The sequence below is a fragment of the Pundamilia nyererei genome, unplaced genomic scaffold (assembly GCF_000239375.1).
Source record: "Pundamilia nyererei isolate P.nyererei 1_Seehausen unplaced genomic scaffold, PunNye1.0 scaffold00109, whole genome shotgun sequence".
Lineage (NCBI taxonomy): Eukaryota > Metazoa > Chordata > Actinopteri > Cichliformes > Cichlidae > Pundamilia > Pundamilia nyererei.
Window position 1 is genome coordinate 263,219 of NW_005187510.1, and position 14,615 is coordinate 277,833.

General features: G+C 41.6%; 2 protein-coding genes across 8 annotated transcripts in view; both read left to right on the forward strand.

The window, feature by feature from the left end:
- Positions 1-9,091, forward strand: part of LOC102198456 (protein spire homolog 1-like) — a 37,148-nt gene extending 28,057 nt beyond the window's left edge. For 2 of the 7 annotated variants that reach the window (XM_005741252.1, XM_005741253.1), the window contains exons 9-18: positions 1,527-1,577; positions 2,551-2,714; positions 2,812-2,905; positions 3,144-3,286; positions 3,875-4,048; positions 5,225-5,362; positions 5,579-5,649; positions 5,777-5,804; positions 6,077-6,378; positions 6,928-9,091. In XM_005741252.1, coding sequence (XP_005741309.1) covers positions 1,527-1,577; positions 2,551-2,714; positions 2,812-2,905; positions 3,144-3,286; positions 3,875-4,048; positions 5,225-5,362; positions 5,579-5,649; positions 5,777-5,804; positions 6,077-6,378; positions 6,928-7,183 — 1,421 coding nt within the window. In that variant the 3' untranslated portion in view covers positions 7,184-9,091. The remainder of the gene's footprint in view (positions 1-1,526; positions 1,578-2,550; positions 2,715-2,811; positions 2,906-3,143; positions 3,287-3,874; positions 4,049-5,224; positions 5,363-5,578; positions 5,650-5,776; positions 5,805-6,076; positions 6,379-6,927) is intronic. The other 5 variants (XM_005741254.1, XM_005741255.1, XM_005741257.1 and 2 more) reach the window with 3 other exon arrangements.
- A 1,066-nt stretch (positions 9,092-10,157) lies between these two features.
- drc9 (dynein regulatory complex subunit 9) lies at positions 10,158-13,340 on the forward strand. The gene is made up of 10 exons (XM_005741259.1): positions 10,158-10,243; positions 10,475-10,595; positions 10,757-10,791; positions 10,870-10,992; positions 11,128-11,212; positions 11,323-11,469; positions 11,569-11,643; positions 12,495-12,626; positions 12,708-12,797; positions 13,165-13,340. Exons 2-10 carry the CDS (start codon positions 10,476-10,478, stop codon positions 13,273-13,275), a joined length of 918 nt encoding a protein of 305 aa, XP_005741316.1. The 5' UTR covers positions 10,158-10,243; position 10,475; the 3' UTR covers positions 13,276-13,340.
- Positions 13,341-14,615: the final 1,275 nt, after the last annotated feature.

Consider the following 14,615-nt stretch of genomic DNA (forward strand, 5'->3'; position numbering starts at 1 on the left):
GGATGTTGTTACTGTAGTGTTACTACAATTTTGTAGAAAAGTATATAAGTGGTCTGGTGATTTCGCGACCTAACAGCAATACTGTCACCACATTATCAGCTTGTAATGGTACAACTATATGCTACTGTGCAAAAGTCTTGAGCCACTTTTTGTTTCTTTATATTTTGCTTTTAAGGAGCCAGACTTTCTTGTATCTTTTAAGTGGTCTTGAGCAGAAGTTCTTTAAGCTTTCTGAAGTTTTTCTTAAGCCTCTTAACAATGATCTGTGAATCATTCAAGTATAAAAAGTGTTTGCAATATAACCTTAAAGACTTTGAAGACTAACGAGGAGGCAAGCCTGAAAATGCAAATGAACAGTGTCTGAAAGGTCACATCCTTAAGAAACAGGGGGGAAAATCTGGCAAAGACCTGACACAGAGGGTAGCTGTTAAGAAACCATTCTTAAAGAAGGGAAACTGGGAGAAATGGCAGGTAGGTTTGCCAAATTATACAAGGACTGGACTTAAAATCAGTAGAAATAAGTCTGATGAATGAAACTTGAAAATCTGACATTTTCAGGAGGAGGGACGTAAAACCGCGAGTGTTCATAGTTATCTGTAAAACACGGTGGAGGCTCTGTCATGGTTTTGTGCTGCATTCCAGACAGTGTTTTTAAAATCTTGTTAAAATTGATGGAATTACAAAGAAAAACACCACAAATTTTTGATCCACCATCCAATACCAGCTAGAAATTGGCTGACAGCATGACAATGATCCCAAACAAACCAAACTCTCAAATCAGAACTCTTGCATGGTATGCAATGCAAGTGTTTGTTCTATTTACTGCAAAACTACACAGCAGATGTGCTGCCCCTCCCCGAGCCTGGTTCTGCTGGAGGTCACTTCTTGTTAAAAGGAAGGTCTTTTACCCCTCTATCTCTGAGTGCCTGCTAGTAGGGGACCAGTCGATCACTGGAGTTCTCTCTCTCTGGAGCCTATTCCATCTACCATAGAGCGAGAGCTGGGCTACACCCTGGTCATGTCGTTGATCTGAAGCACGGCTAAGATGCTTAAACATTAGACATAAAAAAATCAAATGAAACCTTAACTGAACTGAAAGCTGTGGTCTTTATGCTGAACTAAGCTGAACCATCTTGACTTAGCCAGGCAACATGAGAGTGACACTAAACTTCTTCTAACCCACACAAAGACAGATAATATGTTAAAAACCATGTCTATTTTAAATCATTTTATAGACAAAATAAAAACATTTAATATCAGATTTTGCACTAAATACTTTAGAATCAAAATGACTCCTTTGTAGGGTCAGTATTTTAACATTGAGCAGTTATACGTTTCATGATGTAATCCAGACAACAGCCCATTTCCCTGTAGCTGCACACGTACACAAAGTATCCCAAAGTATTCTGTCAAACACAAATCTGTTTACTACTTCAGTCACTCCATTTTATTTGGATATAAACTGCAGGTGTACTGAGTGGTCAATTTACTTGTAGCCATCTTATTAAAGGAGGTCTCCCTTTTAGGTTTCGGCAAAACTCGCAGTATGCCACAGGATTTATTCCGTACTGGAATAGGTAACGTATGAGCAATGCTGTGGTTTGGAAGGCCATGTTTGCATTTTAACCAAATGGTCTTGTCTGTCTTGTCTCCCCCCTGCCCGCCAGCTTTAAACTAATATCTCCTCTTTTTGAATATGTGAATGCTGAGACTTGGGTGAAACAAAGAAAGGGTTTAGAATGATGGCTGAATAGAGAAAAACTGGTGATGTAGGTTCTTAGGAATCTTTGGTCATAAAAAGACTGGGCAGCAGGAACAGAGCTCGTGTTGAGACGATGAGCTCATGTGGATGCTTTTCCCACAAACAAGAGGCTGAAGGGAGAAAGGAGAGTTTCAGGGTTCCCACCAATCCTATCAGCTGTGTTTTTTATCTGTCTCTTGCAGCACTCGCTTGTCTGCTTTTCCCATACTCCCTGCCTCCAAACCCTCTCATCAGGTTGTCTTTTTGCTTTACCCAGAAATTAGTCAGAATCAGGCAGCTTGGTATTGTAGGTGGTTGATTTTAATGTTGTCTTTTCTACTTTTAGACTTTAGCCAGTAAAGAGTGTCTGTTTAGTAAATTGGGAAATTTGGTTTCAAGGACTTAGCTTTCCCTAAAAACGTTCCCTGGGGGTTGATATGGGAGAGAAGCTTTTTTTTTTAGGAGTCCACAGTTTAAATATTTCATGAAGAAGGCATCCATGCTCTGCGTGTAACACCGCCCTGCTCCTATGCTTCCCCTTAGGAAAAACGTAACCTTCGCCAACCTCTTTAACCTTTCGGCGACTCTCAAAACTCAGTCCTCTGTAACATCATTCATTGCATCCTTTCACCTCACCACCCACTGAAACCCACTACAACTTGAAAACTTTCCCCATATAACAAATGGGATAGTAAAAGAAAGATGCAAAGTATAACCTGTTTGGATGCAAAGAATCCAGAGAGGATGTGTTTTGGGTTTCGTTTCAACTGCTGTGCCTGAATGACACTCTCCTGTGTGGCTCTATGCAGATGAGTTCAGCCCACGTATGGGCAGGAGGACATCCAGCTCTCTGTCTCTCACCAACGGATCTGGATCACCCAGAGTCGAACCCTCTGGATCTCAGTCAGTTCCTCAGAGAAAGAGGCTCCTGAAGGCTCCCAGCCTCGCTGAACTGGACAGCTCTGACTCTGAAGTGCGTTTCTGTGTATTAGAATTTTATTTTTCCTAGATGCATTTACTTTGTGCAGAAAAAGTGACGACTGAAGTGCATGTGTATTCTGTGCATTCAGGATGAGATTGTTGGACGCAAATCAGCGAGCAGCTCCAGCGTGGCGACATCTCTGATGGATGACACTTCCCCAGAATCTGTGCTGGGGAAGAAAAGTGAGTCAGGAAGCCTTTCGACGCCCCCTGCCTCCTTAACTAAGCTATCTGCTGGCAGTGATCGATGGCTTTTAATCTTGCAGCCCTGCCAGTCACGTTTCCCAAAGTCTTTTCATTTGAAAGATTATTTATAATCAGTAGGTCTTGAGCTAAAGATTAACCAATCAATTGCTTCTTTGCAGTTAAACTTGCTCTTTTTTTCTCTCTCTCTCTCTTACGTTCTATCTATGAACACCAGCTCCACCCATGTTCCTGCCCATCTCCTCTACACCTCAACCAGAGAGGCGTAAGACCCCCCAGAGAAGACACTCTATTGAGAAGGAAACGCCCACAAATGTCCGACCGTTTCAGCCGCCCTCCAAGCAGAGCTCCAAGTCCCTGGTGAGTCAGAGCTTCGTGTATCATTTAAAAATAAACATTTGGAAATAGGATTCAGTTCAGTTCAATTCAGTTTTATTTATATAGTGCCAAATCACAACAACAGTCACCTCAGGGCGCTTTATGTTATAAGTTAAATACACTACAGGGGCAGCCAACTGTCACGACTGATTGGGGGGTTAGGGGAGAAAGACAAGATAAACGACACACTTCGGAAGAGAGTCACAACTGGACCAGATTGAAATCAAAAACAAATCTACTAATGCGTTAGTTTCAAAGGATATTCCTTCGATTGCTGTTTTGACTTGTTCCAGTGGCTGTCAGTGTCCAGTGTGGTCAAATAACTTAATAATCAAAAGAAGCAGAGGGAGAACGAGATAAGTACGTAGAGCATCAAGATCTGTAGGGAAATGAGGAAGGATTGAAACTAAACACACATGCTGTCATCTCTCTTCTGTTTGCCCCTTTCTCAGGATTTCTTCCCTCCTTCTTTTACCAGAACCATCGAGTCCCTGTATCTCTGTTAAATTGCAGGCTTTCTGTTCTTCCTCCCTCCCACACACACACACACCTCCACCTTCTCTTGCTCAGGTTGGAATCGAAATCTCGCATCACTCCTGGATTCCCTTCCTTCTCCACCCTTCTCCCTCTACTCTGTGCCCTTTGTGGAGCTCCAACCCTATCGAGGTGTTTGTGTTGGGGTTGGTGAAGACACTTTTTGCTCTGTGCAGGAAGGTTTACATCCTTCGAAGAGACTCGGCCGAGGTTTGCCCGTCTCCCATCAGTCTGTCCCGTCATAATAACTGTAGCTGCTCATCCTCCTAATTCTTCACTAGATATCATTCACCTAGAGCAGGCTGAGGACATTGCTTTGGATATCTAACACAGTGGCTCAAGTGTATAGCAACATAGAACTAACAAAGAACCGTCAGAGCGTTTACAGGAAGTAACAGGAAAGACGAACATAGGATCAAAGATCTCTTTTTTTCATGTTTCTGAACACTAAAAAGTGAATTTGAAGTTTCCTCTCCTCTGTGTTTCTGGTAACAGAGAGTAATGGGAAGAACCACGGTGCGTTAACTTGTCCTTCAGCAGTCAATCAAGGATTCATAATGTACGACTGTTACAAAGGCCCTGAGGATGCCCTGAGTAGCAGACAAACACACCTTGTGGCTACAAACATATACAGCCTCCCCTTACAATAAAACCACAGTCATCTAGGAGTTCCCCTTATTTAATATTGCTCTCTTTGTTCCTTGAGTTCCATGTAGACATGGTCAAGACCACATTAGGTGCCCCTCCTATGGGCTAAGAACAGGAAACTGAGGGCCCAATTCACACTGGCTCACCAAGATTGCACAATAGAAGAACAGGTTGGAAAAACGGCGCATGGTCTGATGAGTTTCTGTTTCTGCTGCCACAATGTCTGTATAAATACTTAAGCCTGCTGATGGTGTAATGGTTTGGGGGATATTTTCTTGGCACACATTTTGCCCCTTAGGACCAACTGAGCATTGTTTTAATGCCACAGCCTGCCTGAGTATTGTTGCTGACCATGTCTGACCCTTATGCCCTTATGAGTGTATCACGTTCTGATGGCTGCTTCCAGCTGGATAACAAATATAAAAAGAAATTCTCTTTTTTTAGCCAGTTCTTGAAGACAATCATTGCACGCTTTGTGAACACTATTTCTCGGCACTGCTGCAGGAAAAAAGTGTTCACTGTTTTTCCCACATCACGATTCTACTCTGAGCTGCCGTTTCTTTCACTGAACAAGGAGGATATTTTTATGACCCAATTGTAGCCCGGACCCACTCTCGGTGCTCTTAAAGGTGCAGGAGAGTTGTGCATGTGTGTGCTGAATGAAAAACACTGAGTCCTGTGTTTTGAGTCTGCTGGGTCCACTGACTGCTGTGCGTATAATTCTTGTTGTTGCTGCAGGAGGAGTTTTGTTTTCCTGTGGAGTGTCTGTCTCTGACGGTGGAGGAAGTGATGCACATCAGACAGGTGCTGGTGAAGGCAGAGCTGGAGAAGTTCCAGCAGTACAAAGACATCTACAATGCCATGAAGAAGGGGAAGGTAATGCATCTTTTTATTGCCTAGGCTAATTCTATTATAAAGAAGTAATCTCTCTTTAATAAACAGGGATTACTTACTCTTTCTAAATGAGCACAGTTAAATTATAACACCATAAGTGGGTTAGGGAAACAGTATAACTTTTATCCTGAGAAAAATGTTTTTTTGGTTCCAAATACCTTCTTTATATTTACTGCGATCTCTATATTTCTGTTGCAGCTTTGCTTCTGTTGTCGAGCCAAAAGGTTTTCCTTCTTCACCTGGTCCTACACCTGCCAGTTCTGCAAAAAGTAAACAATTTCAGATGATTATCTTCATCTTTTTCATTAATACTCTTCTGTTTATAATTATTTAAGGATCTATGGCTGCTTTCGTTTATTCCTTCTCCTGTAACTTCTGTCAATCGTCTCTTTGCAGGCCTGTGTGCGCACAGTGCTGCAAAAAGGTAAGGCACGTGGGATAAATAAGTCCTCTTCTGCAGTATCACATCTTTGTGCTGGTGACAATAAAGTGGACCTCTTTAAAATAAATAAGTAAATAGTGTAAGATACTTCCTAATGTGGCAAATGGTGGTCACTGATCTTTGGCTAATTACTTCCCAATCAACCAAATTCAAACTGATGACACTCTTCTCTCTTGTTTTGCATCATTACTGTGCTTCCATATGCATTGTGAGGAAGTTTTATCTCTTTCATACATGCCTTCCATCTCTGACAGATGCGGCTGCCATCCAAACCTTATTCCAGCTTGCCCATCTACTCCATTGGCTCCACCAACACTCTCCCCAGGGAGAGAATAAGTGCCATGGCTTCTGTAGGACAAGGACTGTCAGTGGCTGGAGCCCCAGGTCCATCTAAACCAGGAGGGGCTGCTGCATCCCCCGCTTTGAAAGAACCTGCAAAAGGAGCATCTAAAGGTCCCAGAAAAGCTCCTGGGGCAGCGACAACAGCAGCAGCTGCTAAAACTGACAAGTCCTCCAGTAACCCACAGCGCCACAGCATCCAGAAGACTATGTCTAAGTAAGAGCTATGAACAACACTATTCAAACTAGAAATAGCAGTGCAACAATCAAAAGGAGGAGATCATACATCTCGTGTTCGTCATCACAAACTGCACACACAATGCAAAGTAAAGGCCTTGTTCATTGTAGCTACTACTGCTTGGTACAGCGTGTCCTCTTCAGTCAGAAGATTTGTTGGGTGTTGCTGACATCTAGTGGATAAAATTGCAACTACCACATCAGAAACTGCTTGGCTGATTGTCAAACTTTACCAAATCATTCAGCGTCCTTATCAGAAAAGCAGCAAGACAATCATGAAGTTTGGATTTAATTTACCTGTATTATCATGCATGACTGAACTTTTCATTAAGTCTTTTCAGGATGAGTTGTTTCATGTGTTTTTTTGTTTTTAAACACGTTTAATTGATATCCCATGGATTAAGTTAGATATGAATGCACATTTTAGATCATTTGAAACCAAAGCTAATACACACTGCTAATATATCAAAACAATGTTGTGTTTCGCTCCCGTTCAAGCCGAGCTCCTCTGCTGTTTCTGTCTCGGTAGGTTTTCGAAGCATGGCTCTTTAAAGTCTCATGAAGAACTGGAGCTTCCCCCAGAGCTGACGGAGGACTGGGCTACTATGGAGGTCTGTGTGGACTGCAAGAAGTTCATCTGTGACATAATCGCCTCCAGCAAACACAGTCTGTCACTGGCCACCAAGAGGGCTCGCTTAAAACGCAAGACACAGTCATTCTACATGTCCTCCCCTAAAGGAAGGGAGGAGTACCATCCCTCTGAACGAACAATCAGTGAAATCTGAAACTCTGTATCTCTCCTTCTGGCTGCTTCCAGCTCCAATGGCACAACACTGGATATGATCTTACTGTATTAGTGGACGTGAGTCGGAGAAGGCTGCCTGAATGGCTGTAAGAACCTTGGTGGTGGATAGTGAGGTTTCTGGCTGCTGTGTCCCGATCGTGATCAGCTTCTCTAGACAGTACTGTAGATCTGCCAGTCTTTTTTTGTGTTTTTTTTTTTAATAATATCATTAATATATCAGAAATACCTTTAATGTGTGGACACAGGCATTTGACTCAACAGAGACAAAGTGCAAAGGGGACTGACTTCCTTCCTCCATGATGGTGCCACGGTCTGCTCCACCTAAACTCGCGTTCACATAAAAAGCACAAAACAGAAAAGCGATCGTATTGTAAACGAAGAGTGACGGTCATCAAAAAGAAGATAAAACTGTACATTTTGTATGGGCTATAATTTAGTTTTTTACATGTATGTACAGTAAATAATTACTCGATAAAATGTCACCCTCTGTTTTCAGTTCAGACTTTTGCTGATGATGCTCAGGGAGACTCTCACTCCTCTCTGCTATTGACAGCGCTCTTGAAACCATGCTTCCTTGAGGAATTCAAGCTAAATTACCCGTTTTATTTTCCTCCAAAGGTTGCTACACAAAGAAAAATATCACCTGCTTTTATGTTGACTATAGTGCCAAATAATAACTCCTTAAATAAATATGTCACCTGATGTAGTTATTGATTTATGCAGTGGTCTTGCTAATGGAGGAAGACCACCTCAAGCGCTCCAGTCTCTGTTAAAATGAAATATTCATGATCAAAGACAATGATCAAAGTTCTTTAAAACACTCCTGTCATGCTTTTTCTTTTGCCATCTATAGATTGTTGTAATATATTAAACATTGCCACGCTTCAAATACTGATACCAGCCTATGTCTAAATAATCTCTCGGAGTCAAAAGCTCATGCAAACGTTGTGTTTGTGAGGGGCAGCCAATCAGAATAAAGTTGATCTGGCTCCATCAAGGCCCAGTATATGATAAACAAGGATTTTAACAAAAATATAGAGATTAAAATAAGCCCAAAATGACCTCTGAAAAACAAAGAAAAACATTTATCAGTGTTTAATGCTAATAAATATTATAAATGTACTTAATCAGATCTGTGCAGGTGGTTTAGATCAGGGTTAAGTGACAGCAGTGTGGTGCTCCAGTTATTTAGTTTTGCCTTTCTCAGAAATATCTTATCAAAGGTGCTTTAGGGGGGGAAAAGGTCAAAACACAGCTGAGGCTATGTTATTGAGATTTCTAGTCCCTACCATTAACTGGTAAATGCCTTTTAAAATCTCTTAAACTGCACACCACTTGGTATGCACAGATGTCTCTAAGGTGCTTTTTTTGTTAATTTGTGTGGTATAAATAAAGCTGATTTGAACTTTTTCAAAAGACAAGTTATAACATTAATTAATTCTCCAATCAGTCTAAAATTATGATCTCACCACAATCTATCCCAGCTTACTTTTGTGATGAACCACTTTTGATCAGTTGTGAAGTTACGCTTGCACCCTGACGAGCTTCTATAGGCAAAAATCTCCAACTATCATTAAATCCCGACTTGGAAATGGAAGCATTTGAATGACATCACCTGTTTCTAGGCAGAAGCAAAAGCACAAGCAAAGTATATTTGATTAAAGGGAATCAAAACATCTAACAGATGTTGAGTTCATGTGCGATCCCCTCACTCCTACTCAGAGGCTGATTGAGGAAAAACACAATTTTAGGACTGTAACAATAATAATAATAATAATAATAATAATAATTTCAGACATTACTATGACCCAGATGGTTCAGATTTGCCTTTAAGTATTTTACCTGAAATATGTCCATTACAGCATCTTTTCAAAACATACCTTAAACTGATTCCCATGAATCAAGTTAATGATTTGTTTCTGTATGTTTGCAAAGATGAATCATAATACATAAAATAACAGCACGCTGCCCAGCTTTCAGTCACTCAGAGTTAATGTTAATACAATGCCTTTATGATTTCTTTTTTGTCATTCATAGTCTCACTGGCAGAGAGATATAACTTCCTCATAGCCTGGATGTTTATTTTACACTTCATCGCATTCCACGTCTTTTCATATTTTGCCTTAAAAGATGCCTTTTGTTATCGCTCTCATCTGTTGAACAGTCGTCTGCTGTTACTGTACATACATCATTTCAAAGGGTTTGTTCTAACGTTCAGGTGTGTTGCCTCAAAGATGACAGTGCTGACAATGAGACTGCTGTAGAGCTGAGAGGGAAATTGTCCATGTGTGAAGAACAGGAGGGCTGCGAAGTCTTCAGAAGAAACCTCTCGGTGTGACAGACAGCATCATGCATGTACTACAGTGTAGCTTGTACCTTCAGTCTGTATTACCTTCAAGCTGTAACTCCCTGCAGAGAGTGCAACAAATGACAAGTATAAACAATAAACTGTAATGCAATAGCTGACCACAGCCTCATCATTTATTTATCCTCATCATTTATGTATCCATCTTTTATTTTAAAGTATCCAAAAACATAATGCCTTGTTTTTTCAAGTGTCTCCAAGTGTCTAATAGAGTTGGTAGGAAGTCTTTATTCAGTCCTGGATCATAATTTGATACCCATGAGGGTTACTAACGAAAAGAATTCAATTTCTTTTTAACTATAAAACACCAAATCATAAAACACAACAACAACAACAATAATAGTAGTAGTAGTAGTAATGGTGTTGTAAATAGACAATCAGAAGAAGGGAATTGTGTATATTTTGTATAATTTTGTATGTTATAATCTTTTATAATGCCTGATTGACCGGGGAAAAACAAGTTGTTCCTTTAGATTTTATTTATTAATGAATACATCATTTGAAGTTAACAAAAGGAGTGTTAAACAGGTCTGTAAATGTTTTACTCTGTCAATAAAGTTACAAGGGGAAAAAAGTGGCATTGTTACCATAGTAACATAAAGCCTGAACTTTATCTCCGGCTCTGGTTTCGTGTTAGAAATGGTTACTGGTATTCACAAAGCGAGAAAGAGAGAAGTAAGCCACAGTTTTTGCCTGGTACCCCTGCCATGTTCTTTGTCGTGAAGCGGAAATGTTAGCTAGCGCCGAGCCGAACGTTTAGCCTTCAGACACCAGTGCCAATGTCTCCGAGGTTCAAAGAGCTTGTGGTTTATTTCCGCAAGCAAGCTCTTAGACAGCTAAAAATAACCCATCTTTAAGAGTGTAACTTTGAATCTATCTGTTCATCGATGCCTTCATTTTCTACAGGATGTGTTTATCCAGGATTCAGAGTCTGAGACTGGTAGCAGTACTGGAGGACTGTTCACACCAGCTGGAAATACTGGGACATATTCTCGCAATGCGGATACGCAGGGAAAGACCTGCACAGGTGACTTCACAGTATTACCACGATAACATCTGTCAACAGCTGCCTGCTGCTTTGATCTAGCAGTGTTGTGAAAAACTGTGTTTTGGGCATTATTACATGACTGAAAGACTGTGTGTGTGTGTGTGTGTGTGTGTGTGTGTGTGTGTGTGTGTGTGGTGCAGGAGAAAGCCAAGCTCAGGAAGTTGACAAGGGATTGGTAAGAAGCACAGAACGCACTGAAAACAAACAAATAAACAAAGCCATTATTTATTCTCAATAATTCATCTCACTGCAGTGAATACATCTCACGGCTGATGTCCAAGCTACATTTGGAGCTGGAGGAGAAACAGTGTTTTAGCTCTCTGCTGCAGGCTGTGGAGGAAGTCGAGCAGAGGAGAAGGGATGCGAACATGAAAAGGTTCTTCTTTGAATGATTTGCCAGTAATCCTGACCTTGGTGGTAAAAAAGAAGGGGGTGTTCTAAATAGAGGACAAGGAGAAAAAACACATGGAGAAATAATCAGCATCTATAATGTAAGTCACTCTCCTTTCAGGGAGGAAATGAAACAAGTGGACAAGAGAAGACAGACTCTTCTGAAACAACAAGAGGAGCTCCAACAGAAAACTCTCAAACTGCAGGTAAGAAACTGAACCATAGGGAACAACTGTGAATGAATAGCTGTAAGGGTCGAAAAAATAAGAGTTCAGTAATCCCACTACTTGGTCTCCATCCGGACCTGTATCTGCAGGTCATACACCATGAAGCAAACAAGAAAGATCATTTGTTAAAGATGAGAAGCAAAGAGAACATTAAGGAGAACGACACTGGGCTGCAGCTCAGGAAGATCCAGAGTGAGACCAGTCAGGCTGAGGCACTGCTGCAAGGGCAGCTGGAGGTAGGTCCAAATATAAGACACGCTCGGCTCTACATTTTAGATTTAAAGTCAAATGTTTAATGACTAAATAATCACCTTCATTGGCTCATCCTGTCTCAGCTGCTGAAGAAACAGTTGAAGGAGGAGGTGAGAGTTCACGAGGAGTCTCAGAAATTCCTGCTGAGGCAGCATGAGGTTGGTGAAGTAATACTATATGCAGCGTTGTGCAGCTGTGCGGCTTAGAGGCTGTGAGTAGTTTAGCTGTACTTCAAAAAGGAGTTTTTCCTTCCCACTTTTGCCAAGTGCGTGCTCATGGGCGGTCATGTAGTTGTTGGGGTTTTCTCTGTATTATTGTGGGGTCTTTACCATACTGTATAAAGCACCTTCAGGCAACTGTGTTGGGATTTGGTGCTACATAAATAAAACTAAATTGAAATTAATTAAATTAGCTTTGGAGCAGTTCACTTGAGATCGCTCGATATTCAAAAGAAGATTTCCATCTGCTGTAATTTTTTCCCTGGTATTTTATCTGTATCCATGGAGAGCACAAGGAAGTCGCTAGCACAGAACAGGGTAGGCATCGATGACAACAAATATGACATTTGTTATAGATAAAGTCAGAAATACTATCACAGAGACGCGGCGGCGGAGTTGGGTTGCAAAGCAGCTTTGAGATGAACTGTGTCAAGGCTAAAGCAGCTTGAATAACTTGAATTCGCCATGTGATTGGATTCATAAGCCATCAGGAGATTTAACTAAACCAACACTGTGCTCAGTTTTGTGTGTGTGTGTGTGTGTGTGTGTGTGTGTGTGTGTGTGTGTGTGTGTGTGTGTGTGTGTGTGTGTGTGTGTCCTTTCAGTTTCTCTAAAACTAAAAAGTTCTTTCCTGGTTTGTCGCTTGTATGGATTCATAGTTTCTGTGGTTTGGGCTCATCTTTATCAAGTAGCTGATCTTTTTGTGTTTGTCATTCTCCAGAAGACTGTTTATCTCATTAATTTGATTGCTGATAATATGGTGAACCTAACTTTGCACTGTTGCTGATCAGGAGCTGCAGCAGCTGCTGCATGAGCTGCAGAAGCACACAGAGCAGATGGTGCAGGAGAAGAGCAAGCAGCTCCACAACATGTGCTTCAAAAAGGACCTGAACTTAGACAGGCTGGAGGACATGAAAATGAAGGTTGGCGACTCACGGTGCTGAACAGATGCAGATGCTAATTAGTTCGTTATTAAGTGAATGTCAATTACTTCCTGATTTCAGTTCAAGGAGATGGAGCAGATGGTGATGGAGGACAGGGAGGAGCAAGAGAAACTGTACCAACAGCAGGCACAGATCAGAGCTGCCACCAAGGTAACAGTATCCAACACAGTTCATGCTCTTTAAGTTCGGTTGTTCTCGTATTCAAGAACAACGCTAAGGAATACGAGGGTATTCAGCAGGCAGAATGAACATGGACTGCGGCATAATTATTCCCAACCACGGCAGACGGCTGCCCCTCTCTGAGTCTGGTTCTGCTGGAGGTTTCTTCCTGTTAAAAGGGAGTTTTCCCTTTCCACTGTTGCCAAAGTGCTTGCTCATAGTGGGTCATATGACTGTTGGTTTTTGCTGTATGTATTATTGTACAGTCTAACTTACGATATAAAGCACCTTGGGGTGACTGTTGTTTTGATTTGCCGCTGTATAAATACAACTGAACTGAATCCCTGTTTCTGTGCAGCTGCAGGCCTGGTGGAGAGGCTGCATCGTACGCCGAGGACTCTGCGGTTTTAAAAAAGCTGAGAAAGGCAAGAAAGGGAACAAGAAGGAAAGAAGGAAAAAGAAGAAATGACTTTTTGATAGTGCTGCCGAATGTCATTGACATGATCATCTGAATAAAAACAAACACTAATGCAGTATGTGAAGTCTTTATTATAAATATAATAGCAGTTACCGTTACAACAGTTAAAACTCATTCATTCATAGTCCTCTTACTCAGTTTTATGTACATAACAAAGTCACAGTTATTTTATATTAAGCAATATCAAATATAGAGACACAGGAAATCAAAATTACCTCTGGTAATAAACACTACTAAATAGTCTACTTTTAATGACCATAGGCCATACATTTTAACCCAAGCCCATATCATGACGTGACAGACATAAGATAACATTTGGTAAATGGCCTGTATTTGTATAGCGCTTTACTAGTCCCTAAGGACCCCAAAGCACTTTACACATCCAGTCATCCACCCAGTCACACACTGGTGATGGCAAGCTACATTGTAGCCACAGACACCCTGGGGCACACTGACAGAAGCGAGGCTGCCGGACACTGGCACCACCGGGCCCTCTGACCACCACCAGGAGGCAACGAGTGAAGTGTCTTGCTCAAGGACACAACGACCGAGACTGTCCAAGCTGGGGCTCGAACCGGCAACCTTCCGATTACAAGGCAAACTCCCAACTCTTGAGCCATGATTGCCCCCGATTAGAACATTTACATAACAAACAAAAAGCTTTCCCTCATGTCAACTAAAAGAGACCAGAGCGAAAAATCGACAGTCATGATGGTCAAAATGCCCACAAAACAGCTCTTTTTTGTGTTTTATAATAATAAACTGCTTATCTGGCAGAGTTTTTGATTAGCAAAGACATTGTTACCTCTCACCTCCAGACTGAAAATGTTTGCCCTGATACTAAGCTGAAGTTATAATCGTGGCTACAGTGTTTCTTGAGTCTGCATGTGTGTGTACATGTGGCACACTTGTGAATCTTCCGTTTTAGCTGGACGGCTGGCTCAAATCAACATGCATGCTGTTGTTGTCTCCAATGATGGTGTAGCTGACGTGGGAGCTGTGGATGCTGACACTCGGATGCTCTTCTGATGGAGGAAGTGGTGGCAAAGCAGCATCCTGTGCTGACTCCTGTTTCCCACCGTAGCAGCTAAACCTCATCTGACCTGTAACACAACTCAAATTAAAAGCTTGCACTTCACATGAGTGCAGTCGGCATAGCGTATTTTAAAGAGATGTTCAGCTGGCCAGGCTTTGCTGTTACACACCTTTCATGTGGCGCTCAGTTTCCTGCATGAGAGGCTGACACTCGGCCACTGTATGGGTGCCGTTTCCAATGACGCAGTCAATCAACGTGGAGTTGCTGATGTTGACGATCAGTATTGTTGACGGCG